At 59.2% G+C, this 27056-nt stretch overlaps 1 protein-coding gene across 1 annotated transcript in view; it reads left to right on the top strand.

Annotated features, from left to right (window-relative positions):
• The window catches only part of CDH4 (cadherin 4), a gene marked incomplete at both ends in the record, with an annotated part of 448166 nt that extends 424742 nt beyond the window's left edge, over window positions 1-23424 (top strand). The window contains 8 exons of the mRNA XM_080716474.1: window positions 8606-8791; window positions 13296-13549; window positions 13786-13928; window positions 17498-17731; window positions 19247-19480; window positions 21202-21341; window positions 21856-22020; window positions 23218-23424. Coding sequence (XP_080572600.1) covers window positions 8606-8791; window positions 13296-13549; window positions 13786-13928; window positions 17498-17731; window positions 19247-19480; window positions 21202-21341; window positions 21856-22020; window positions 23218-23424 — 1563 coding nt within the window. The remainder of the gene's footprint in view (window positions 1-8605; window positions 8792-13295; window positions 13550-13785; window positions 13929-17497; window positions 17732-19246; window positions 19481-21201; window positions 21342-21855; window positions 22021-23217) is intronic.
• Window positions 23425-27056: the final 3632 nt, after the last annotated feature.

Raw genomic sequence — 27056 nt, 5'->3', positions numbered from 1 at the left:
CAGGTCCCGTTCCCTGCCCCGACGGGCCGCACTCGTGTCCCTGTTGGCCGGTGGCTCTTCCCTTCCTTGCCTGCCCGTTTTCAGCACCCAGCCTCCTGTGCAGCTCCAGGGGAGCCCCAGGTTGCCCACACCTGAGGTCTGCAGGCGGGCCGCCCTGCCGCTGGACTGGTTCTGAGCACAGCCCGGTGCACGGTCCACCTGCCTCTCCTGGCCTGAGCCCGGACTGAACGCCATCTTCCCTCATCGCGCCGGCCACGCTGGCCCCGGAGAGTCCTGGGATGGCTGGCCATCGGCGATGGGCAGATGGGGGAGGACACTGTGTGGACTGAGTGTCCGGCCTTCTTCATGCTGGGACAGGGCAAAATCCTGCAGGATGGCCCTCATCTGCAAACGCCTCTGAAAAGCAGGCACCAGACAATTACTGACACAGGTCAGAGTTTGGCAATTGGCCCAAGAAGGTGACAGGGAGCATTCTCCAGGGAGAATTCCCAGCTCTGTGCACCCCAGGACTGGACGGTGGAGACGCCTGGTCTCCTGGGGCAGCAGGCAGGGCAGGCCCCGGGGACTGTGGTCCTGGTCCAATGAATGGGAAATCCCTGCCTGCACTGGGAGCCTGCGCCTCACCTCCAGTGAGGCCACCGGCCCTCCGTAAACACCGCGTTCTAGGTGGTCCCCGCGAGGTGGGCCCGGCAGGACCCAGGACGCCGCCTTCGCTTCCCGGTGCAGTGGGTGGGGCTGGCTGGCCACACTGCCGCAGACACAGCGGAGCTATTTTTATCGAGCTTAATCAAGAACAATCAAGCAGAAGCCACAGAGGTGAGGGGATCCGCACGATCCCGTTCCTGTTCTTAACCGCTAATTAAAAGTTATTTTCTCTCCAGCCCGACTGCCACTGTGCTGCCCCCTGAAGGGCACAGCCCGGTCCACTGACATCCTTCCAGGATGGAGCAGTGTCTGCTAAGCCCATGCCCAGGGGTTTCCTGCTTGCCACACTCTGGCCCGTCACAAGGCAGCACATCGTGGCAGGGTCCTTTAACAGAGCAGAGCTGCTCTCCTCCTGCTAGCCAGGAAACAGAGAGAGGGGAGGGCGGGCCCCTCAGGGACATGCCCCCAGTGACCTCACTTCCTCCACGGGCCCACCACCTCCAGGAGCAGGGTGAGCTGGGGACTTCAGCAAGGTCCAAACCATAGCCCGCGGCTAGGGCTTCCTCAGAGGTTAAAAGCAGCCCTGCTGGAGTCAGGGATTAACTGGACCTGCACAGCCGTGGCCTCCCTGATCATCATTTGGAGGTTCTCCTGGGGCCATCTGCCCCCAAGCAGCCTGGACACCACACGGGCAGTGCTAGCCTCTGGAGCATCTTGCCTGGCTGGGTGGAGGTTAGACCGTGGGCTAGTCTTGGCGCCTCCCTGGTGCTGGCGAATGACCACCCCGGTCCCTCAAACCGAGTGTCCTCCCCAACCTCCCGGCTTTTCAATTAAAGGCACAAACCCAGGAGAAGAAATTTTGATTCAGCACGATTTTCCAAGAATAAGAATTTGGCATCTTGAAATTGGAATGGACTTAGTGCCCTTAATTATGCTGGGGCGAGCAGTGCAACCCTCAGCCGTAAATTATTAATTGGAGCCGGCCCTTCTGAGCTCTGGGTGGCGGCCGCAGGGCCAGGGCCAAAGGCACCCAAGGTCACCTCCACCTCCCTGGCCCTCTCACCAGGCCAGAGTCCACTCCTCAGGGCCAGCTGGGCCCCCAGGGCTTCTGAAAGACCCCTATGGGCAGGGCCCACGGCAGGGATGACGTGGACGCAGGCCCCGACCCTCAGCCTGGCACTCAGGACATCAGGGCCCCAGCTGCTGGCTCTCCTTGACCTCTCTGGGCCCCACCTGCCAAGCTGCACGGGAAGGTGGGAGACAGGGCCAGAGAGAGGGTGCCAGAGCAGAGCCCCAGCCTCAAACTGGCTCCCCTACTGAGGGGATGCTGACCTGGGCGGGTCCCAGAACCTCGCGTGCCTGGACTGCCTCACCTGCCCTACCGAGGGTCGCGTGAGGACCCCACACGGTCCTAGATGAGGCCGCCTGGCTCGCAGTAACCTCAGAGAACCAAGCGGCAGTGGTAGCGTGGCGGGCTGTTTTGTTGGTGATGGTTGATAGCCATACCACTGTGCACCCGGCCAAGCAAGCTGGCGCGGTGACAGTTACCTGCCGAGCAGCGGTCTGTAGCCAGAAGGCCAGGGGAAAGGGTTTGCCAGCAGCGTTTCCACTACAGCTGCCCTCTTCCCTAGAGCAGGCACAGCGGCGGCGGCTGCCCCCGGATGCAGTCAGCCCTCACACTGCGCTGCGAGGTGAGTCCCGACCCTTGGCTCCGGGCCTGCAAGGATCCTGGTAGAAGAGGAAAGAATCTAGGCTCCAGGACCTTCTGGAGGAACCCAACAGAAACCATCATTGTTTTCCTGGAGAGAAAACTAAGCCTTAAAAATTAAGAGCATCCTGTACTTTTTTTTTTTCTCGGTGCTAAGGATGGAACCCAGGGGCATTCTACCTCCGAGCGATACCCCCAGCCCTGTTTTTTATTCCTTATTTTGAAACAGGGTCTCACTGAGTTGCAAAGGGCCCCACTAAGTAGCTGAGGCTGCCCTCAAACCATGATCCTACTGTCTCAGCCTCCTGAATTCTAGGATTATAAGCATGCACCACTACACCCGGCTCCTGTACATTTTTTAACAGAAGCAAACACAGAAGGGAGGGCCAGAGAGGCTGGAACCGGCACCTGCTGTGTTGATTAAGGGACCACACACACACCCCAAGCTCCTCTGGGCAGGAGGACCCCCCCCCCAACAAGAGGGGCCTTCCTCTCAATTATCTGCCCCCTTGTATGGGCTCCAAGTCAGAGACAGACTCCTAATTGCCCTTAAACGGCGTGTGTGCAGAGGGAGAGGCCGGGAGACAGAGGCCCTCATTAGAGCCAGCTGGACGCTTGGAGTAGACGGACAGTAACAAGAGGCTCGCTCAATGTGGGGGTGGCGGCAGCGGGGAAAGCTCTATTTCTGCTCCTGTATCCCTGCTCCCCGGCAAGGAAGAGTTAAAACGAGGCCATAAGCCTTCCAGGGAGACAAAGCCGGTCTTCCCAGCCACGCAACTCATTGGATGCGAAAGCAGATCCCACAGCAGGCACAGCTCATCTTAGAAGAGATGGAATCGCCACACGGCTGCAGAGAACCGGAAACTGGGAGGCATCGAATTTACCTACGCAGGAGCAGAGCTTGTCGGGAAGGTGCCCGCCCAAGGAGCTGCCCGGAGCTCAGGCAGACACTGTGCCCGCAGCCCGTGGACTCGCCACACACTCAGCCCTCTGCGCCCCGCCCTGTGAGCGCTGCCCACCCGCACCAGCCTGGTATCCCTGCAGAGGACACACTGCCACCCATTCTGTCCCCACGGGGCCAGGCCAGTGCTGGGAACAGGGGACCTTCACTAGGGGCTGCCTGGAGGGGGCCAGAGGGAATTATGGGGTTGTCCTTCACCTTGGAGGCAGCGCCCCACCTCTGCCAGGACAAGCAATACCAAGTCTGGTCAGGGCCTCGCTGGCTCTGGCCAGGAGCAGAGGAGGGCACCTGAGCTCAAGGCCCAGCTCTGCTGCAGGCAGCCGTGCAACCCGGGCACTCACTCGCCCCCCTCTGTCTCCAGGCACAGTAACTGGGTGAGACCTGGGCCAAGTGTTTGGGCCCAGTACTCCCTAGCTGGAAGGTGAGGCCAGGTGCAGGTCAGAGCCTGGGATTCAGGTTCAAATCCCACAGCAGCCACCATCCAGGCAGGCAACTTAGTGGCCTCAGCCTCAGCCAGCTAGGCTCAGGTAGACCAGAAGAGTGTGCCCAGGGTGACAGCCCAGGATAGGGCAGGCAGGAGCCATGCGCAGCCACAGAGCCCCAGAGCTGGCCTGCACCGGCCCCTCCCGCCTCTGACAAGCTGCTTCCGGGTGGTGCCACGCGGGGCTTCTCTGGGGCATTGCCGGGGCGGCCCATGTTCTATCTGGGGGGCCCCAGTCCTCTGCAGTATGACCTGCTCGCTGGTTGACTGAGCAAGTACCTTCCCCTCCCTGAGCCTGCTGCCCCTTCCCCAAAGGCCCAGCATTCTGAGTTGCAGTGAGGAGTCGGGCCGGATTCTTTCATGCCCAGCTCTAACCACGGGCGCTGATTATCCCGTGTGCCCACCGGGCTGCTCCCTGGGGGTGGGTACCATCGCGCTCTCCAGTGTCCTGCGTGTCGTGGACACCTTGGAGGCCCAGGGGTCTTGCCAGACGCTGTGCGCACAGGTCTGTGATTACGTGCTGACAGTCCGGCTGGCAGAATGCTGAGCAGGTCACCTGAACCCTGCTGGGCTTCACTGTCCCGCTCAACCCTAAGCCCCCATCTGCTAAGTGGGCTCCCCTCCCCAGAGCCTGCCCGCCAGGCCTGGTGTGTGCTGGAGGCCTGCGCTCAGGCCGGGTGCCTTTGGCTTCTGCATGGTGTTGAGGCAGGAGACGCCGTTCCTCCGCTCTGAAGAGCCCTCTTTCCCGCACACCCGCCTCCGCGTCCCATGACAGAAAGGGTCTCCCTGCGCCTGCAAGTCAGAAGAATCAAATTAAAAAGTCATTATGGCTAGGGAAGGTGACTGAGGAGAGCCTAAGCCAGACTGATCGCCGAGGCCCTCCTTCACCCGCCGTTATTAGATGTGCAGAAATTTAAACAGACTCTGGATAAACCGCACCCAAGAGTCTGGAAGCCACGCAGGAGCAGAGCAGACAGGCAACTCAGCCAGCAGCCCCAGAGCCCACTTCATCAAGGGGGGCAACCACGGGGTGGGGCCAGGAGCCCGCCTACCCGCCCCCGAGCACGAGGTCCCCCTGCCTCTCATCTGAAGCAGTAATGCAGGTGCAGGTGTTTCTGCCTGGCAGGACCCAGGTGCCCCGGCCGTTGTGCCTACACAGCAGGCTAGGAGAGCAGGCTAGGAGAGTTTCTGGAGAAGCAGGGAAGAGTGCAGAGGGCGCTGGACAGCCAGCCCAGTGCTTATGCACTCCCTGGCAATTGAACCAAGGAGGGAGTCCTAGGAAGTGCAGCTGCAGGCATGGCTGCATCCAGGCTCCGACAGTCGCTAGGATGCTCCCCAGATGTGCCTCTTGGGCCACGTTTGTTCTCCAGGGTTGCAGGGCAGCCCCACCGCACGCCTTCTGGCTCCGGTGGGTACAAGGTGCAGGCCAAGGCAGGGGTGCCAGGCTGAGCCCTGATCGGCAGCCGTAGGCCAGGCACCCATTTCTGAGCCCTTGTTGAGGCGGGTGCCACAAGAGTCTAGAACAGAGATCTGCTGCCATCCTCCACAGAGGGGCAGATGGTGGCCATACTGTCTGTCCTACTACTCAGCTACAAGTCATACTGGAAAAAGACATGGATAAGTATGTGCTGGCCCTGGCTGTATGCCAATAAAACTTTATTTACACAACTAGCGTGCAAGCTGAACTTGACCCTGTAGTTTGTCAGCCCCTATGACAGACGAAACCGACCATAGCCCCTTAGGGAACTTGGGGTGACTGTCACCAGAGCCCCCTGAGTCCCCCGGCCCCCAGGTGACCCACTTTTACCACCTGCTCAGCCCTCCCAGAACTTATCCACAGGTCTCAGCAAAGTCCCCCCAGAACGCCTCCATCCCTGTGGTCCTCTGCCCGAGGCTGGCGGCCCAGAACTCCACTGGCCCTTGGGTTATTGTTTGTGTCTGGAATGTTTCTCCCAAAAGCTCCTGTGCTGAGGGCTGGTCTCCAGTGCACAAGGTTCAGAGGCAGGCATGGCTGTGGCTTCGGCCCTGGCTGCTGCCTCTCTCCCCAATCCCCTCTCCTCTCTCCTCTCCCCTCTCTCCTCTCCTCTCCCCTCTCCCCTCTCCCCTCTCCTCTCCCCTCTCCCCTCTCCCCTCTCCTCTCTCCTCTCCTCTCCCCTCTCCTCTCTCCTCTCTCCTCTCTCCTCTCTCCTCTCTCCTCTCCCCTCTCCCCTCTCCCCTCTCCTCTCTCCTCTCCTCTCCCCTCTCCTCTCTCCTCTCTCCCCTCTCCTCTCCTCTCCCCTCTCCTCTCCCCTCTCCTCTCCTCTCCTCTCTCCTCTCCTCTCTCCTCTCCCCCCTCCTCTCTCCTCTCCCCTCTCCTCTCTCCTCTCTCCCCTCTCCTCTCCTCTCCCCTCTCCTCTCCCCTCTCCCCTCCTCTCCCCTCTCCTCTCCTCTCCTCTCTCCTCTCCTCTCTCCTCTCCCCCCTCCTCTCTCCTCTCCCCTCTCCTCTCTCCTCTCTCCTCTCCCCCCTCCTCTCTCCTCTCCCCTCTCCTCTCCCCTCTCCTCTCTCCTCTCTCCTCTCCCCCCTCCTCTCTCCTCTCCCCTCTCTCTCCTCTCCCCTCTCCTCTCTCCTCTCCCCTCTCCTCTCCCCTCTCCTCTCCCCTCTCCTCCCCCCTCTCCCCTCTCCTCTCTCCTCCCCCCTCTCCCCTCTCCTCTCTCCTCTCCCCTCCCTCCTCCCTCCTCCCTCCTCTCCTCTCTCTCTCCTCCCTCCTCCCTCCTCCCTCCTCTCTCCTTTCAGTCTGCAGGGGTTAGGGGCAACTTACCGTGGTCATAAACACACAGGGAGCAACATTCTGCAAAGTACACAGAAAGATGATTAGGGATGGAACCAGAGCCACACAGACGAAGATGAGAACCAGGAGCCCACAGGTGCCGGGAGCCTGGGGAGGAGGGAGGCCAACCTCCAGCCCACAGAGAGGCACAGTGGGTGGCGATGGGAGGCCGCAGTGGCTGTGAGACTCTTGCAGGGCCCTGCCCTCTCACCGGACCTGCGTCACACCAGGACCGAGAGGCAGCCCAGGCCAGCTCGCTCGAGACCATGCTCCTGAGCACTATGTGATCTGGCCTCTTTACGATGCTCAGGGGAGCCGGGCATGGTGGTGCACACATGTAATCCCCGCGCTTGGGAGGCTGAGACAGGAGGATTGCGCAGGTTCAAAGCCAGCCTCTGCTGGCTTAAGAGACCCTGTTTCCAAATAAAAAATAAAAAATAGGTCTGGGATTGTAGCCCAGAGGTTGAAAGCCCCTGGGTTCCATCCCCAGTACCACAAAAAAAAAAAAAAAAAAAAAAAGATGCTCAGGGGATCCAGGCATGGCGGCGCACACTTGTCATCCCAGCATTTGGGAGGCTGAGACAGGAGGATCATGGTTCGCAGACAGCCTCAGCTACTTAGGCCATTTGCAACTCAGTGAGACCCTGTTTCAAAATAAAGAATAAAAAATGGGGCTGGGGGTGAAGCTCAGAGGTAGAATGGCCCTGGGTTCCATCCCCAGTACCACAAAATAAAAATAAATAAATAAATAAATAAATAAATAAATAAATAAATAAATAAAATAAAGACACTCAGGGCTGGCTGAGGGCAGACACAGCGCAGACCTCCCCAGTCCAGCTGTGTAGCGCTCCAGCACCCCTGGCCCTCAGAGTTCACAGCTCTGGCTGCACCCTGGGGCCCAAGGTCTCTTGGCCACTGTTTTTTTTATCTCCCCATCAGTGGGCTAGTGACAGGGACGGGCCTCCCACCCGGCCCTGCCGCCGTGTGCACAACCCGAGACCCCCAGGGTTTGTCCCAGCTCACCTCCACGTCCACATGTGGCCCCAGCTCCCCGCGCGGCGACACACCAGCCACAGTCTATAAGGGCCCTTCTCCGATGGTCAGTGTGAGCCGGGCGCGGCAGCGCAGGCCTGTGACCCCGGTGACCCCAGGGGCAGGTTTCAAGGAGAGTTCTAAGTTCCAGTCCAGCCTGGGCAACCTAACAAGACCCTGTTTCAAAGTAAAAAACATAAAAATAAAAAGGGTTGGGGATGTAGCTCAGGGTAGGACGCTTGCCTGGCACGGGCAAGCCCTGGGTTCCATCCCCAGGAATTTCAAGATGGCAGAGCCTCCGCCAAGCTCGGGCCCTCCTGAGGCCGGCCCAGGAAGCCCGCCGGAGCAGCAGTTTCCCACAGTGGGAGGTGCTCAGATTTCTATCACCAGCACGGGCGCACACACACACACGTGCACGTCACACACACACACGCACACGCATGCACACACAGTCTCTCCCTGCCCTGCAGCCCTCTCTGTGGCCCCCCGGGCTCGGTCACCTGTGTCTCAGTGGCCGACCCAAGCCCAAGCCTGTGACGGGGCCCGAGGGGCAGAGCCCGTCGTGGTGCTGCGGAGGCCTCTCGCTGCCCCGCTGTACCGCTGCAGGTTCCTGTCCTTGGAGCACATCTTGTGCTCACACATGTGCCCCAGCTATTCACACCAGTCCTCCATGCACACGGGAGGCCTGGCATGTGTGCGTGCGTGCATGCATGCGTGTATGTGTGTGTGCGTGTGTGCCTGTGCCGGCAAGGCTTGCTTTCGGTGGGTTTGTGCTGGTGGGACCCTTGGGCGTTGCCGGACTCAGCTGGAGGAACCACAGCTGTCTCTCAGAACCCCCCGATGTCCCTGTGGGCTTGAATGTGCCCTCGGAGTCACCCAAACTCTGGGGCAGTGGCCCCGGCCTCTCCCAGGGAGCCCTGACCCTCCCGGCTCCACACAGGCTTGTCACTCTCTTTTCTGCCCTTTTGCAGTTTGCAGGGGAGGTCCCCGAAAACCGGGTGGAGACAGTGGTCGCCAACCTCACCGTGATGGACCGAGATCAGCCCCACTCGCCCAACTGGAACGCCGTCTACCGCATCATTAGCGGAGACCCCTCGGGGCACTTCAGTGTTCGCACGGACCCCGTCACCAACGAGGGCATGGTCACCGTGGTGAAGGTGGGTGACTGCCGGCCGTGTCCTAGGACCAGTCACACAGAAATGAGCTCAGCTGCTGGGCGTGGTGGTGCACATTTGTAATCCCCGCGCTTGGGAGGCAGAGACAAGAGGATCACACAAGTTCGAAGCCAGCCCGCTGGCTTAAGAGACCCTGTTTCCAAATAAAAATATAAAATAGGTCTGGGAGTGTAGCCCAGAGACAGAAGGGCTTCCAGGAACCCCAGTACCACCAAATAAAAGAAAAAAGAAATTAGCTCAGCCGATGGGCATGCCTCTCCCGCGACAGGCAGAGCTGCACCCCACCTGCAGGAGGCAGAGCCAGCCTCTGCGAGGCCCTGTCACCAACCTCAGGGGCTCGGCTCACCCCCAGAACATCACCCTGCGTCCTTGCCCCAGTGTCCCCTAACCTCACAATGGGTGGATCTCCTGAGGAGACCTGATACTGAGCCAGCCTGGTTTTCCTGCAGGGAGCCCGGGTCGGGATGCAGGATCTTTTCTCCGCTGCAGGACCTCCTGCTAATACCAGAAGTTTTCATGTGTTTTCCTGCATGATTGAGGCCTTTATTTCTGCTCTTCCTAGTGTTCTCTGGGTTTTAGTGCCCAGGCTATAGACTAACAATAAAAGACACATGCAGCCGGGTGTGGTGGCGCACGCTTGAAATGCCAGTACTTGGGAGACTGAGACAGGAGGATCTCAGGTTAGAGGCCAGCCTCAGCAACTTACTGAGACCTGTTTCCAAAGTATAAATAAAAAAGGTCAGGCCTAGTGCCACACACTTGTAATCCAGTATTTGGCACTTGGGAGGCTGAGACAGGAGGATCCCAGGTTCGTGGGCAGCCTCGGCTACTTAGTGAGGCTCTCTACAACTTAGTGAGAACCTGTTTCAAAATAAAGAATTAGCGCCGGGCGTGGTGGCGCACGCTTGTAATCCCCGCGCTTGGGAGGCAGAGACAGGAGGATCGCTCAGGTTCGAAGCCAGCCGCGCACGCTGGCTTAGGAGACCCTGTTTCCAAATAAAAATGTAAAAATAGGTCTGGAAGTGTAGCCCGGAGATAGAAGGGCTTCCAGGAACCCCAGTACCACCAAAAAAAAATAAATAAATAAAAATAAAAAAAATAAAGAATTAGCCGGGCGTGGTGGCGCACGCTTGTAATCCCTGCTCTTGGGAGGCAGAGACAGGAGGATCGCGCAGGTTCGAAGCCAGCCACGTGCGCTGGCTTAGGAGACCCTGTTTCCAAATAAAAATGTAAAAATAGGTCTGGGAGTGTAGCCCGGAGGTAGAAGGGCTTCCAGGAACCCCAGAACCACCGACAAAGGGGGGCTAGGAATGTGGCTTAGTGATAGAGTGCCTGAATTCAATCCCCAGTAACACACACACGTGCGCGCACGCAACACATGCACACTCGCACACAGGACTGTTCCTCCCGCCCCTGCTCCCGGGGCCCTGCGGGCTGGCCCGGGTCTGTCCCAGTAGTGCCCGCGGGACGCACGGCCACACGGCTGGTGGGGAGCGGGTCAGACCCTTGTTTGCCTGTGCTTGCTTTTATCTTAGAGCGGGGTGGATTTGTAACGACTGGTCCAACTTCTCGAGTGGTTCTGCCAGATCAGCTTTCCTCGACAGTTTTCCCCCAACCTCAGTTTTCGAATCGGCGTCTAGACCGGCCTGCCGCTGCGGAGCAGTGACTCCACCCTCACCCCGGTCTGGGCTTCCACCGGCGCCTTGTGATCGCAGTGGCGGTGCGCCACGGTGAGGCTGCAGCGGCGTTCACACATGAGCACAACGCTGTGCATTCACGGTCACGCTGCCTGCTGGGCTCCCTGCCCCACACCCGCCCTCCCCGGGCTCCCCCTGGGCTCAGGCTCCTTCTCACGAAGCGCTGAGGGCCCTGAGCGTGATCTGTAGAGCTACGGAGGCTCCCGAGGCAGGAGGAGGGACAGCAGGTCAGGCCCGTCGGTACCCTCTATCCTCCCAGAGCTGAGCCCTGGCCTCCTCCAGGGAGCAAGTGGGGTGCCCTGGGCCTCCCCGGCCTGAGCCTGGGCCATTTCTGCAGGGTGCGCCCAGCCCCCCACTTTGAGCAGAGGGCCGCAGCGCACGGGGAGGCAGCCAGGCCACGCAGCGAGTACATCCAGCCACCCTAATTGAAACTGCTGGGGCAAATTACCTATTGATTTCTCCATTACAAATGTGCTTTATTCTACCCTCCTGTGGACTTTTATTGGCCGTAATAGTCCTTTCGAAGGCCTACTCGCTCAGACTGTGACATAATTTTTAACGCACGACGAGGAACATTATTCCATGTCCCCCGGGGACACGGACCAATAAATCCAGGAGAGGAGTCTTCCCTCCATGCCCTTCACTCACGGCACCCCTGGGTCTGCGGAGCAGTGTGCCCCAGCCTGGTCCTGGGGAGGCGTGAGCAGCTGGTGGGTTCTGCACATGGGGCCTGGCCACTGTGTGGTACTGGGGGGTGCTGGGTGCCTAGAGGCACCTGGAGTCAGGAGCAGAGGAGCCAAGAGCACCCTGGGGAGGCCCAGGGATTCGGGCAGAAACTCATGGGGACGGGCAAGGCCACCAGGTCCTTCTGCACTGGGCACCCTGGCAGACATCCAGTAGTCAGCCTGGCCATCTGGGGTCCTGCCAGGCGCCCTGCAGGTGCAAGGCCCCGACACACAGCCGGTGAGCACCCAGCATGGAGCAGCACTGGAGAAGGCAGGGGGGAGAGACGTCAGCCACCCCCACACCCACAGCTGACCCACGGGCACTGTGCCACCCACGGGGCAGAGGTGCCAGGGGCGGCCCCGCCAGGGACAAGACATGCCACTCCGTCATGGCCATCCCCTTCAAATGACGAGGAGACAGGGCCTGGGAGGATGGGGCCACTGGGGTCACCAGGGACAGCGGCGAGGCCGAGGGGAGCTGGCACGCGGCCTTCTCCATCTCCCTGTAGAGGGAGCCGCTGCAGCCGGTTTCACCTAATTGTTAAATTCTTTTTGCGTTTAGATACTTTATTCAGTAGCCAAGCGTCCTGACTTTGCCGCACCCGGTGTACTATTTTAATGCGGGTGAAAACCAAATGCCCGGCAGCTGGGTCGGTGCGGTCAGTGCCAGCACTGCGAGGCTGCCCGGTGAGGGGCCAGGTTTGGACTAAGGGAGGGCCCCGCAAACGGGACCCCCGCTAGCTCCAGCTCCACAGGAGGCCGGGAAGGCTGGCCCCCAAAAGCAGGCCCTGTCCAAGGAGATCTGAGCGAGAGGATTTCCATACACAACAGAAAAGAGCACAGTAATCCAGGGAACTGTGGTCACTGCAGTCCACCTCCGACGTACACTCACTCTCAGCCCTATTTTATTTCACACCGAGTAGCTCCTTCTGCGTGTGTGTGTGTGTGTCTGTGTCTGTGTGGATCTTGGTTACCGGCATCCTACCTCCAAGTTATACTCACTCCCAGCCCTATTTTATTTTTATTTTGAAACAGGGTCTCTCTAGGTTGACGAGAGTCTCACTACTTGCTGAGGCTGTCCTCGATTCGAACCTGTGATCCTTCTGTCTCAGCCTCCTATGTACTGGGATTACAGGCATGTGTCACAACACACAGATTTTTTTTTTTTTGAAGATTTAAAGAAGTTTATTAGAAAGATAGAAATACAGAAAATAGAAATACAGAAAATAGTTCCAGCCCCATGCCAGAATGGCATGTGCAGTGGGCAGGTTAGGGACAGACGTCCTGGCGGCTGTGCGCACGCCCCAGGCCAGGATCCCCACTTTCCCGGCACCTCGGGGCTGTGGATCCACACCCACTTGACGGCTTGCTGCATGAAGCGGTCGGGGTCCGCGGCGGAGAAGGTGGTGAGGAGAAGGTGAAGGGAGGGTGGCCCGGGCCAACTCACCACTCCCCTTTTTTTTTTTTTTTTTTTTTACTTTTGAAACAGTCCTACTAAATTGCTGAGGTTGGCCTCTAACCTGCAATCCTCCTGTCTCAGCTTCCCAAGCGCTGGGATTACAGGCGTGCGCCCCCACACCCGGCTTCTGGCTTTCTTTTATAAGGAATGATCTCACCTGGTGATCTTGAACTTAATTCCACCTGCAAAGACCCCACCTCCAAATGAGGGTCCACTCACAGGCTCCAGGTGGACATACCTTTGGGGGCAGCCATATGACCCATTTTCCCCTGCAAGGCATCTCTGGACAAGCAACACCAGGAACTTCATGCTAAATTTGAGGGGACGGGGTATGGGCACAGCGGTCCCAGTGCCAGGCGAGAGCTTGCTGTGGAGAAGGAATCGCCTGGCAGGGGCTGTCGCCCCAAGAGCCAGGCTCCCGCTCTCCGGGCACAGGGCAGGCTTCAGGTATTCACCCCACCCCCTCTCTCCTCCCACTGGTCAAACCCCTCAAGTTAAAGACACCTAGGAGATGAACCAGGATCAGAGCAGGACCAGCGGGTAGAGGGACCGCCTGGCCTGGGCGCCAGGCGCGGCCCTGCTGCTCACCACCCTCCTCCCCCCAGGCCGTCGACTACGAGCTAAACAGGGCCTTCATGCTGACCGTGATGGTGTCCAACCAGGCGCCCCTGGCCAGTGGGATCCAGATGTCCTTCCAGTCCACGGCGGGGGTGACCATCTCGGTCACCGACATCAACGAGGCTCCCTACTTCCCCTCCAACCACAAGCTCGTCCGCCTGGAGGAGGGCGTGCCCGCCGGCACCGCACTCACCACCTTCTCCGCCGTGGACCCCGACCGCTTCATGCAGCAAGCCGTCAGGTGGGTGTGGATCCACAGCCCCGAGGTCCCGGGAAAGTGGGGGTCCTGGCCTGGGGCGTGTGCATAGCCGCCAGGACGTCTGTCCCTAACCTGCCCACTGCACAGTGGGGCGATGAGTGCCCTGCCTCCTGAGGGGGCAGGGAATGGGCACAGCGGTCCAGTGCCAGGCCAGAGCGGGCTGTGGAGAAGGAATCGCACAGAAAGCCCTCACCTCTCCGGGCGCCCCTCCCCTGCAGGTACTCGAAACTGTCGGACCCGGCCAACTGGCTGCACATCAACGCCACCAACGGGCAGATCACCACGGCCGCCGTCCTGGACCGCGAGTCCCTCTACACCAGAAGCAACGTCTATGAGGCCACCTTCCTGGCAGCCGACAACGGTGCGCCCGTCCCCTCCCGGGAGGCCCGGGGGTGGGCAGGACGTCCACGGGCGGCGCAGGCCTCACCATCTGTGCCCTCTGCTCACGCCTGAGTCCTTTCACACCTGCCCGCTGCTCACCCTTGTGCCCAGCACGGAGCCTGCTGCGCCCACACCACCCACTCGGGCAGCCAGGGGCAGGGGCGCCCAGCCTGGCCTGCCCTCCATGCCTGAGCAGCTCCTCTGCTTCCTCACCGGCGACCTGAAGCCCTGGAACCCCATCTGCAGTGGTTTTTTGTTTTGTTTTGTTGCAGTACTGGGGGTTAAACCCAGGAGCATTCTACCTCGAAGCTACACCCCCAGCCCTATTTCTTATTCTTTAATTTGAAACAGGGTCTCATTAAGTTGCAGAGGGCCTCACTAAGTAGCTAAGGCTGGCCACGAACCTGCAATCTTTCTGTCTCAGCCTCCCAAGTACAGGGATTACAAGTGTATGCTGCCATGCCTGGCTAGATCTGCAGTTTTCTAAAATGTTTAGCCCTGGCTGAGTCAACCAGTAAAGGCAGGAAGCTGGGCCCATCACATGGGAGCCCCGGCATGCCAGCCTCCACCCCTGCCGGCCATGGCGGGGACCCTTGGGCCCTCGGTGTGAGCAGGGCCACTGGTGTGAACTCTGGGAGCCGGGGGAGGGTGTGGTCGGTCCTCCCCACCCCTGCAGGCATCACCACAGAGGACCCTGGGGCCTGGGGCAGGTGGTCAGGGAGGCAGGCAGAGTATGGCTGGTGGTTGGTCCCTGGGGGTGCGGCCTTGGGGATTATGTATGTACCTGCTCCCACCCTTCCCTCTCTCTCTCTCTCTCTCTCACACACACACACACACACACACACACACACACACACACACACGCACACACACATTGCCTGGCCTCTAAGGCCTTCCTTTGAAATCTAGAGGAAGGCCTCCGTGTCGCCTTCACTCCAGCAAAGCCACCCTCACACGAGCACCAAGGTGGACCACCAGCACAAATTGTGGTTGTGCCTTCTTCAGTCATGGCCGCTGGGCTCTCTTCAGTCATGGCTGCCATTGCGCCCACTTCAATCATGGCAGCTGGGATAGAATCTGAGTCCCTTTTTTTTTTTTTTTTTTTTTTTAATGGCCGTCTTTGAATGGGTTCCATACTTTTTTGCACTTGGGCCTTAACTACCCAGACCATATTCCTTCTGTTTTTATGCAGAACATTCTATCTTCCTTCAGCCATCTTAATTTCCTCCACAACACCATCTCTTTGGGCCCCAATTTCACACATGCCCCTCTGGCCCAAATGAAAATCTCTAAGGTTTCTCTGCTGTCTACTCCTGACACAGGCTGTACACAGACATTAACATCCATGATGCAGTTTGGATACTTTGATGTTTTGAGATTTTTCTGTACCAGGTTGATCATTGTCTTTAACTATGTCCTCAGGCAGAGTTTCAGGACACGGGCAAAAATGCCGATAAGTTCTCTGCCGGAATGTAACACATGTGGCCCCTATTCTGTCTCCTCTTTGGCCTCTGGAATCTCCTAAACACAGTCTTTACCATCCACCTTTCTGTCCTATCCTGACCCTTCCAGCTTCCTCTCAAAAACTAGTGCCAAACATTTACAATCCACACGGTCAGGTTTAGAAACAGAAGTAGTCATGGTGTGAGGCAGTGACCCCACTCCTGGTTCCAATTTCTGTTGCCATCAGCATTCTCACTCCTGTGACCCAAAATACCTGACAACCACAACTTAGAGAAAAGATTTATTTGCTCACAGTTCTGGAGATTTCAGTCCGGGTTATATCTGTGGAACTCAGGGAGGAAAAGAGCAATGGGGGGGCCACAACACACATAACCAGGCCAGACCCCCAGGGGCCTGCTTCCTCTGGACACACCCTGCCTGCCTTACCACCCAGGAATCCATCTACTAATCCATCTACTAATCCATCTACCCATGAGACTAGGCCCTTCATTATTATCTCACTCAGAACATTTTTTTTTATCATTTTTTGTGTGGGTCTAAGGATGGAACCCAGGGGCATTTGACCCCTGAGATTCACTCCCTGCCCTATTTTTTATTCCTTAATTTGAAACAGGGTCTCACTGAGTTGCGGAGGGCCTCACTAAGTAGCTGAGGCTGGCTGCAAACCGTGATCCTCTAGTCTCAGCCTCCCGAACGCTGGGATGACAAGCGGGTGCCCCTACGCCCGGCCACCTCAGAACATTTTTTAATGACGAGTACATGAGCTTTTCCAGAGGACACTCTGTATCTAAACCATAATAGCAAGCAAAAGCCAGAGTGCGGTGACCACCCTGCCTACCTCCCCACTGGCCCCCGGAGTCGGAGAAGCTGGCCGTGCAGTCGTGATGAGCACCCAGCCCTGGTGGGAGTCTCCCTGGGTTCTCCCTGCCACAGCTCCGTCTCTGAGGCTAGGTCAGAGAGGGCTGGAGCTCAGAGCCCCAGGAACCCCAGGTGGGAAGTGCATGGGGCCACGGTGAGGCAGGCGGGCAGGCCGAGACTGGAACAGGAGCCCCCAGGTGACGGACTCCACCCTCACCTGTCCAGTGTGCCATGTCATCTGCCTTCAGGACAGTCTCAAAGGCAACTCAAATGTGTCGCCTTGAATGTGTCTCGGTGCATTTTCCAGAAGAGTAAAGAGTTGTCCTGCAGGACGCTCTGCCTGCCTCGGCCAGGTACACAGTTGCAGTGTAGAGTCCGGAGCGGGGGGCCCAGGCTGGAGTACTGCCACGCCTGCAATCCCACGGCACCTCTCAGCTCCACCCGGACGGGTGGGGCCAGGCTGGCCTTCGAGCTCTGCAGAGAGGCTCTGTTTAGCTGAGGCCCAGGCAGGCAAGGGTCTCCATAGAGACCATCTCGCCCAGACCCGAGAGCCCCCAGCCTCAGGGACAGCTCGAGCCGTTCTTCCTCGTCACTGTGGGTCTAAGCTCAGAGTTCCCGGCCCCTAGGAACCCTGTTGGGCTGGAGAAAATTCAGGAAGGTGGGGAAGAGACCAGTCCTAGGCCTTGGGGTCCTGCAGAACCCCACCCTGGGCCCAAGAGGGGTGGGATCCTTGGTGCAGCGCTGGGGCTGGGACAGCTCTGAACTTACTGAGGCCACCCATGTGGCTGCATGTCAGGAGGCTGTGCTGTGCGGCTCCGTGTGAACGCTGTACACACTGTATATGTGTGAATACTCGTGTGTGTGTGTGTGTGTGTGTGTGTGTGTGTGTGCAGCTGTGTGAGCGCTGTGTACACTGTGTGTATGCATGTGGCTCCGTGTGAATCCTCTGTCATGTGTGTGCAGCTGTGTGAGCGCTGTGCACACTGCGTGTGCCGTGTGGGTCTGTGTGGCTGAGTCTGCATGTTGAATGCAGCTGAGCGCACCCTGCAGCGCTCAGGTTGGGGGCCGGGGCTGGGGTCAACACGCAGCTGTGTATCAGCCTGGTTGTGGGATGACCCGCAGTGGTAGGCGCATTGTGCGCCTGCGCGTCCTGCGTGGGGCTGTGGGCTGGTCCCACGCGTGCCGCCCTTGGCTGTGGCTGTGTGCTCACCCGCGTATGTCCTTCAGGGATCCCCCCGGCCAGCGGCACCGGGACCCTGCAGATCTATCTCATCGACATCAATGATAACGCCCCCGAGCTGCTGCCCAAGGAGGCGCAGATCTGCGAGAAGCCAGGCCTGAACGCCATCAACATCACGGCAGCCGACGCCGACATGGACCCCAACATCGGCCCCTATGTCTTTGAGCTGCCCTTCGTCCCGGCCTCCGTGCGGAAGAACTGGACCATCACCCGCCTAAATGGTGAGCCCCTCAGCAGGATCCCTCTGGTGGCACTGCCACAGGAGAACGGAGTCTGGGGGAGGCCCAGACCCCTGCCCATGAGACCCAGGCAGCACAGCTGGGGACGGACCCCAGAGGATACCCAGCCCTCCCTCCAGGCGGACCCCTAACAAGGCTGGCGAACCCCATCCACTCTGCCCCTATGGCCATCAGGCTCCTCCCAAGTCCTCACTGGCTCCAGGAGTGACGGGACCGCTGAGTCCTCTGACCGCTGTGCCCCCCACCCCCCGGGCTGGCCATCCTTGGAAGGCTCCCCTAGAAGTGCGCTGCTCTGTACGAGCGAGTCCAAATTCTGAAGGACAGACAGGGCCGTGAACGCGCTGTAGAAACACTGCAGCAGAGCGCTTCCGCCAGAGACCCCTTCCCCAGCTCTCGCCTTGCCAGCCGTGTGGCCCACGCCGCTGGTCTCCTGGCTACTGGTGGAGATGTTTTCACGTGTCTTGTTGGCTTTGTTCTGTGGTTTGATTGTTCAACACCTTTGCCTATTTTTCTGTAAGGAGATTTTTTCCCTAATTGATTTGATGTATTGATCTGATAAAACTATACGTTCAGGGACCGCTTCTCCACCCTGCACGCTGCAGGTGCCTTCTGCTTGCACTGCCAATTGTGTGCGTGATCTGGTATTGGGATCGAACCCAAGGGTGCTCTACCTCTGAGCTTACCCCCTCCCCCGGATTCTTTTTATTTATTTGTGTGTGGGGGGGGTCTGGATCTGGGGATGGAACCCAGGGGCATTCGACCTCTGAGCTACACCCCCTGCCCTATTTTTTTTATTCTTTATTTTGAAACAGGGTCTCACTGAATTTCAGAGGGCCTCACTAAGTAGCTGAGGCTGGCCGTGAACCGCGATCCTCTGGTCTCAGCCTCCCGAAGGCTGGGATTACAAGCGTGCGCCACCACACCCCGCTCCCCCAGCCTTATTTATTTTATTTATTATTTATTTATTTATTTATTTATTTATTTATTTATTTGTGGTACTGGGGATGAAACTCAGGGGCATTCTACCTCCAAGCTACACCCCCAGCCCTATTTTTCATTCTTTATTTTGAAACAGGGTCTCACTAAGTTGCAGAGGGCCTCACTAAGCAGCTGAGGCTGGCCACGAACCTGCAATCCACCTGTCTCAGCCTCCCAAGTACTAGGATTGCAAGCATGCGCTACCATGCCCAGCTTTATTTTTATTTTGAAACAGGATCCTGCTAAGTTGCTGAGGCTGGCCGTGAACCGCGATCCTTCTCTCTTAGCCTCCCAAGTACCAATATTACAGGCGACCACCACCACACCTGGCTGCATTGCCGAAGCCTTTAACCTGGGGTGGGGTGTAGTGTGCGTGTGTGTGTGTGTGTGTGTGTGTGTGTGTGTGTGTGTGTGTAACCAGATGGACGTCCCAGCTTCCCTGCCAGGTGACATGGTCTCCCTGAGTCTTGCATGGAAAGGAGCCCGGCCTTCTGTTAAGTGTCCGTTTCTCCGTCCCAGGTGACTACGCCCAGCTCAGCCTGCGCATCCTGTACCTGGAGGCCGGAGTGTACGACGTCCCCATCATTGTCACGGACTCTGGGAACCCTCCCCTGTCCAACGCGTCCATCATCAAGGTCAAGGTGTGCCCGTGTGACGAGAACGGCGACTGCAGTGCTGTGGGCGCGGTGGCGGCAGCCGGGCTGGGCACAGGCGCCATTGTGGCCATTCTTATCTGCATCGTCATCCTGCTGAGTGAGTGTGGCAGAGGGCCGGGGCTCTGTGGGGAGGAGAAGGCTGCTCTGCCCCAGGAGGGCGGGGAGGGCCGGGAGGGCCGGGGGAAGCTGCAGCTTGGCCTATCAGCCAGCCCCACCTGGGCGCCGGGGGCCTTCCGGGAACCCATCCACCGAGCTGGTCTAGATGATAAAGGACATTGGGGCCTCCTGTTCCTGTGCAGTGGGTTGAGGGCCAGCCAGGGCCAGCAGCTCAGGCATCTCCAGGTGATCCCCTTCCCATCTCCTGCTCTGCCCCCAGAGCCCCTGCACCTACAGCCAACTCCCTGGTGGGCCTAAGATGCCTGCGGGAAGCTCTGCGTGGATTCTGGGTGACAGAGGACCCTGCCTAGCATTAGCCCATCCACAGTTCCAGGACTCTTTCTGATTGGACTGGCTTGGGTCACGTGCACACATTGGAGCCAATCACCCACCAGGGAATAGAATGTGCTCACTGGCTCCACCCAAGTCTTATGCTCCAGTAGTTTCTAGCATTTCCCAGAAGCACAGGAGGGCTGTGGGGACAGAGGAAGGATGCTTAGAAATGAACCCAAATGTTCCATCCTTCCACCAGGCCAGTTGCCCTGAGCTAGTGATAGAGGACAGGTGGGCAAGCAGAGGGCTTGGCTGCCCTTGTCCACATTGGCCCAAGCCAGAGAGTCCCTGCTACGTGCTGGAATGGGCCGAGCCAGGCTTCAGGCCACACTGGCCTCCTGCACCCAAGGACTGGAGAACGCAAGGACTGCTGAGGCCGCCCCTCCACTTCCGGATCCATGTCCCCGGAGCGTTCTCGGAATGCTGGCCTTCTTGTCCAAGGCTTACCTGGGTAGCCTCTGTCGATATGATGGACATCTTTATGTGGGGAGCTGAAACAGCCCCATGAGGGAGCACAGCTGGTCCTCTGTATTCACGAGTTCCCATCTGTGGATTCCGACAACCACAGATTTTGAATATTCAGGAAAGTATTTGTGTCTCTGCTGAACATTTATGGCCTATTATTTTCTTGACATTAGGCCCTGGACAATACCATGTAAAAACTACTTGGCTAGCATTTACATTGTATCAGGTATTATAAATCGTTTAGAGATTATTTAAAAACGCGCAGGAGGATATGTGTAGGACCTAAACATTGTGTATAGGGGTTGAGCATCCATGGATTCTGGTACCCAGGGGGAGAGCCAAACCCTAGACACCGAGGGGCCCCTGGAGATAAATGTCTTCGGACTCTAGTCCCTGGGCAGTGAGTGGGATATGGAGGGGCTGAGCTGGCCAAGGTCTGACTGGGAAAGTGCGCACACACACACATACCCACACACACACACACGGGCCCAGGCACACATGCACACCTACATGTGCCAACACACACACCTGTGTGTGCACATTGCACACATGTAAGCACGCATGCACAAATGCATGTGTTTGCTCATGCCAACACCTAAACACATGAGCATGCACAGACATACATGAGGCAAGACACAGGCCACAGAGACGTGTGCAGACACGTGAGCCTGGGTACACACGTGCACACACGAGGGCATATACCATGGCCATGCACCAGTCTGCATGTTTAAATGCTGGTGTGCATATATACACGTGCACAGGCAGGCTTAGATGCGTGCGTCCAGTCACACGTGCTTACGAGCCGCCCACGTGCACCGGCACACACAGGCACGCACACGCCCGCTCACGGAGCGCCCCCCACAGCCATGGTCCTGCTCTTTGTCGCGTGGATGAAGCGGCGGGAGAAGGAGCGGCACACGAAGCAGTTGCTCATCGACCCCGAGGACGACGTACGTGACAACATCCTCAAGTACGACGAGGAAGGCGGCGGCGAGGAGGACCAGGTGACGCCGGCCTCTCCCCTAGTGTGGAGGCGCACAGAGACCCGCCCGCCCTGCCCGTCAGCCTGGGCGGGCAGCGCACCTGCACCCGTGTCCTCCCCGTCCTCTCCCTCCTTCCCTCCAGCCTCCAGCCCCAGCCCAGTGCTGCCCTGCGCTCTGGATGGGAGGCTGCTGGGACATGACGCCCCTGCCTGACACTCCCAGTGGCCGCCGTGGCCCAGGGCGGGTGGACTACAGGATGACTACAGCCCAGCCCTCCCACTGCGAGCTCCCAGGGCCCACAGGGTGTGCTTGGTGGTCGAGCAGCGCAGCAGGGGCCCACTGGGGTGCCAGGCAGCAAGGCACTGCGCACGGCCCCAATCGGGAGACCAGGCAGCAGCAGGGCACGGAGCGGCACAGCTCGTGGGCACGGGGCAGGCGACGGCCCGACGCGGGTGCGATCGGGGGTCCTCCGTGCCGGTCTGGTGCCTCCACCCGTAAGTACGGTCTCCCTGACTCTCTTGGCCCCCACCCCCAGGACTACGACCTCAGCCAGCTGCAGCAGCCCGAAGCCATGGAGCACGTCCTGAGCAAGGCCCCTGGGGTGCGGCGGGTGGATGAGCGGCCGGTGGGCGCCGAGCCCCAGTACCCAGTCAGGCCCGTGGTGCCCCACCCAGGCGACATCGGGGACTTCATCAACGAGGTGGGTGCCTCTGGCAGTGGGAGGGCCCCCAGCATGGTGACGCCTCTAAAAACAAAACCCTCTGAATACACGCAATCAGGAGTTGTGCAGGGTGAGGAGGCCTGTGGCCTGGGTTGGAGGCCGGCCTGGCCTCCCGCTGTGGGGCCCTGCAGACCAGCTGCCTTAGCCTCTTGCAGGCGCAGCAGTAAGAACCGTTCTCCGTAGGGGGCTGGAGGGGGCCGAGGCTCTGCGCACAGTGGCCCCTCAAGCCCTAATCTCAGCCCCAGCCTAGGCTGCTGGCCACAGCCTTCCCGGCCTCTGAGGGAACCCTGATGCCCAATGGGCAGTACGTCCGCCAGCCTCGTCAGGAGCAGCGGGTGGGCAGCAAGGCGGGGCCCAGGCCCATAGCCCGTTGGCCCCACGAGGGTGCTGGGGTGTGCCTGGTGGCCCCACTATCATTGCAAACTCCAGTTTCTCCTGGGTAGGCAGGCGAAGATCCACGGGTGTCTCCCCAGGGTGTCCAGAGCTCTCCTTGGACTTAGTTTCCAGTCTTTGGGCTTCCCAAAGACAGACTCGGACACCACTGGAAGCAGGTGGTGCCCACGGAGCGCTGGGACAGTGGGGAGGAGAGGAGCGGAGAGCCCACCGCAGACGCCAGGCTCCCTCCCACGGAACAGCGTGGGCAAGGGTGCTGGGTGGCGTCCACCCGGTGGTCGCTGGCGATCATGGCCACCATGGAGAAGCCCAAGGAGCGTTAAAGTAACGGCGTCACCTCCGACACCTGCGGGGGCCAAGTTTTGTTCATGGGGTATCTAGTTCAGCCCCTTTCAATTTCTGGCTTCAGGGGCCACCCTGAACCATGTCCCCTTAAGGCCAGGTCAGCGGAGGTGGAGAAGACAGTCCCCTCGGAGGGCCGCCCTCTAGCCGCAGGCCCCACCCAGCCCTCCCGCCTCCTGCTCGTTGGTGTGGCCTCGGCTGGTATCTGAGTTTGCCACCGTCAACTCCTCCGCATCCCCTTCTTATAAAGAGACTTCCCTGCGTGGATCTTAACGCCCCCAGGTAAATGCAGGGGGCACTTATTAGACGTCCACTGAATGCAAGGTCCTGGAGCTCCACCCTCCTGCCGCCACCTCCTTTTCTGGGGATCCTTGGGTTAATCAGGCCCCGGGTGTGACAACACAGCCCTCCGCCCTAACCCCAGGGTCTGTGTTACCCCAGGGACTTCGGGCAGCTGACAACGACCCCACGGCGCCCCCCTACGACTCCCTGCTGGTCTTTGACTACGAGGGGAGCGGGTCCACGGCAGGCTCCGTCAGCTCCCTGAACTCGACCAGCTCCGGGGACCAGGACTACGACTATCTGAACGACTGGGGACCCCGGTTCAAGAAACTGGCGGACATGTACGGGGGCGGCGAGGAGGACTAGCCTGGCCCCCCGTCCTCGGACTGAAACCAGAGAACAGCGCTCGGAGCCGAGCCGGGAGCTCTGGCGTCCGCCCTTCCCTGCCCCGCCCTCCCTGCGTGGGGCTGTCTAGCATGAACACTGGCCACCAGACGCCCACCTCCTCAGTCGCCACCCACCGCGGAGGGAGAGCGGAGGCACTGTCCCAACCCGAATCCCCGAGAACAGAGCACTGTTTAAAAACAAAAACAAAAAACGAAAGTGCCTTTTGGTACAAGTGTCAGATCCCCTAAACTCAGGAGTGACTGAAGCAGGGACGGCCCAAGTCCCCTCCCCAGCCCCGGCGCCCAGCCAGCCCCGCTGCTTTTGGTCTTTTATTAAGAAAAAGAAAGTACCCATTTGGGAAGTGCTTGGGGTCCAAATCCCAGCAGCCTCTGCTGTACTCAGCCAGGGCTCCTGGGCCCCCGGGGGCTTCTCGTGGCCAGCGGTGAGGCCGGGGCTTTGGGCAGCAGAAGCCCCAGGATGGGCAAGCCTTGACTGCCAATGCCAGGCGCGTGGCTCTGGCCTTAACCTGCATCCGCGGCGGCCCCGCCTCTCCCAGATGCTGTAAATAGCTGGGACAGCGGGCATCCCGGGGACCGTCCACGATGCTCCCCCTCTCTGCCCCTGGCCATCCTAACAACCCCCAGTCCACGAGAAGGGCTCCCTCTGGGCCAGCTGTCACCCCCAACGCCAGTGAGGTTCCTTCGCCCTCCGTCCCGGACAGGACACACGCAAGAAGCCACAGTGTCCTGCAGGACCCTGCACGATGTCCCCACCCCTGAGGGCAGGACGCCAAGGGCCCAGTTGAAGGCCCAGTGAACAGGCCTCAGCCTGAGCCCCCAAATACTCCTGACACCGGCCACCCTGGGGCCTCGCAGATGGCAGAGAGACGCAAGCCCCTGCAGCTGGAGACTGGCTGCCCTTTGGCGATAGGGCACGCCGTGTGCCCCAGCAGCCCCTGGCCTCCACGGCCTGCTGACTGAGCTCCTGCCTGACACCTGTGAACTCCTGTGGATGGCGAGGACCTGCTCAAGTGGGCAGCGGTCTCGCTGTACTCGTCTGCCCACAGACACCTCTGCCTACACACGCCCGAAACCAGACAGTCCCTTCCTTCAGCCCACGTCTGTGCTGCGTGGCTACTGTCCCTCCAGAGCTGGGGTTACTCTCTCCGTGGGTAGCCAGACTCCGGCCAGACTGGATGGGGTGGTCAGTTCTATAGGACACCAAAAAGGTCATGCTGTAAGCGCCCCCCGGGTGGGGAACACAGCTGCCCTTTAACAGGAAGAGGAAACAGTCGTGGGCATCTCTATCTGGGTGCAGGGACTTCTGGGCCGGGGCAGCAGGCAGGCCCTCGAGGGCGGCCCGGGCGTGGCCAGCCGTCTTGTGCTCCCCAGGAGGAGGGTGAGGGCAACAGAAGTGGGGAGGACGCGGGGTGGGGGCAGCCCTTGGGGAGAGACGGTCGGTCCTGGTACTGACAAGACCTCATGGAATCCCAGCCCACAGGTCCAGAGGGGCTTGAAAGGGGGGCTGGGAGTGCCAGGGACAGCGTATTGGACACCCAAGGCCTCGGGTCTCTCCCTGGTCTCTCCCTATCATTACAGTAATCCCCTTCTAAACAGCTTGGCCTCAGAGACACAACCCGAGCGGACTCCTTGGGCCCAAGCCATGGGCGTGTCCCATTGGACGTCAGGGTTTTCTCTTCTGGAGCCAAACTCTTCCCCACCTCAGCCTCCTCAGAGTTGAGCTGGGCTAGAAGCTGTTCTGTCTGTTCTGCCCTCCCATGCTGCCTGGGGAAGGCTGGACGGCCACACGTCCTTCTCAGAGCCCCCTCGCCCTCAGCCGGTCCAGGGTGTGGGCCCGCAGGTGAGGTGTTCCCAAGCCCTAGCTGTGCTATGCAAATTGCCCTGGGCCCACAACCAATGAGGATGGTCCTGAGTGTGTGGGGCGGGGCCACTGGAGAGATGGCTGTGGGTCAGGCCTGGGGGGCCTGAGGGCTGGAATTTTCTGGTTTTGTTTCTTGGACAGGTCGCCCTTCGATGGAAGTTCTGAGCCCAGGAACGCAATGTGGATTTTGAAGTCTGCATGTGGCTGGGAGCCTGGGCAGCCAGGAACTCTTTTCCCTAAGTCCCCAGGCCTCCTGGAGTCCCGGACAGATCCTGCTGGCTTCCAGGCAGCGTGGCGCCTCACCCTCCTCTCCCCAGCCTCTCGCTCCCTCTTACTGCCAGGGCTTTTGCGTTTTCCCCTAACTCCTACAGGCTGAGGCCATGGCACCAGCTGGAGGGGTGTCCATGGGGGCTTCTCGTGACAGCTGGACAGCTTTGCCCTTTAATCCCACACTCCAGTTAGCCCCAGGGGACAGAGAAAAGTGGGGTTCCCACACCGGCTCCATCTCGGAACTGCATCCTGAGGCCAACGCGTTAGCATTAGCAAGCGTACAAACAGTGTCAAACGTCTCTCTTCTGTAGTTTGTAGATACAACGTGTCTGTGGTCAGGGGCTCGGCCGGCGGAGGCCCGAGGGTGTCTGTGGTCAGGGGCTCGACCGGCAGAGGCCCGAGGGTGTCTGTGGTCAGGGCTCGGCCGGCGGAGGCCCGAGGGTGGTGCTGGCAGCGTGCAGGGCTATGGTTTGGTTTCTTTAGGGAGTTTCCCTTCTGCAAACAAGAGACAGCCACGGTGCAGGACGGGATCGAGAACACCCCGGCCTTGGCCGGCTTCGGCACCCCATCTACTAAGCAGCAGGCTTTCTCTTTCCTGTCATTCGGCACATCCAAAATGTCAGGCCTCCCGCCACCGAAGCCTCAGATGTGGCCCGCCAGCAGGTCCTCGGAAAGGCCTGTCTCCCTAGCGTGATTACGTGGTCCACTGAGATGACAACTCTGTTCTCTCCAAGGTAAAAAGTTGGGGGAAGGGAGTCTCCATTTCCACTGATGGTAAAAGGAAAAACACCAAATATCAAACCAGAATCTCCCGTGCACAGAGCACCTGTGGCTGGCTCACGGCAACGTGCACACGCTGGCACTGCTCCACACCGCCGGGCCGGGGACCACCTCTGTGTATACTCGGAACGCATTCTACCTTTGCTTTCTCTCCCTGTTTTCATTCTATTTTCGTTTTGCATGTTTCTTTCTGAAAAAAACGGACAAAATGTGTAGCAGCCCGCATGACCGTGGTTGTTTCAGGAAAGATACTGAAGTATGATGTCCCCACACTGCAACTCTGAGCGCTGCGCGGTTAGACAAACGTTCCAACTTTTTTTGTAATCGTCAACAGCACAACTATTTTGTATTGTTGTTTGTATCATTTTGTACCGAAAAAAAAAAAAGGAAAAAAAAAAGGGAAGAGAGTCAATGTTTTCAGTGTGTTTTTAGTGCCAGACGGTCTTGGTTCTGAGCGGAATAGCAGCTTTGCAGACTTGTCGCGTGCTGGAGTGGAGTCGGGCGTCGGCACGCAGCTCCACAGGAGTGAATAAAGTCCCCTTTTGAGAAGTCGGCCTCAGCCTGCCTTGTTTTTCTTCCACGTGCCCGGGGAGCTGATGGTGTTCGGGCAGCTGGCAATGAGCAGGGGAAACTGCTGTCAGCAGTGGGATCCAACACGCAAACGCCAGGTTAATCCCAGG

This window comes from Muscardinus avellanarius (genome assembly GCF_963383645.1).
Source record: "Muscardinus avellanarius genome assembly, chromosome: 19".
In the NCBI taxonomy this organism is placed as follows: domain Eukaryota; kingdom Metazoa; phylum Chordata; class Mammalia; order Rodentia; family Gliridae; genus Muscardinus; species Muscardinus avellanarius.
Note: the sequence above shows the minus strand (reverse complement) of the source record. Positions and strands in the feature narration are given on the sequence as shown.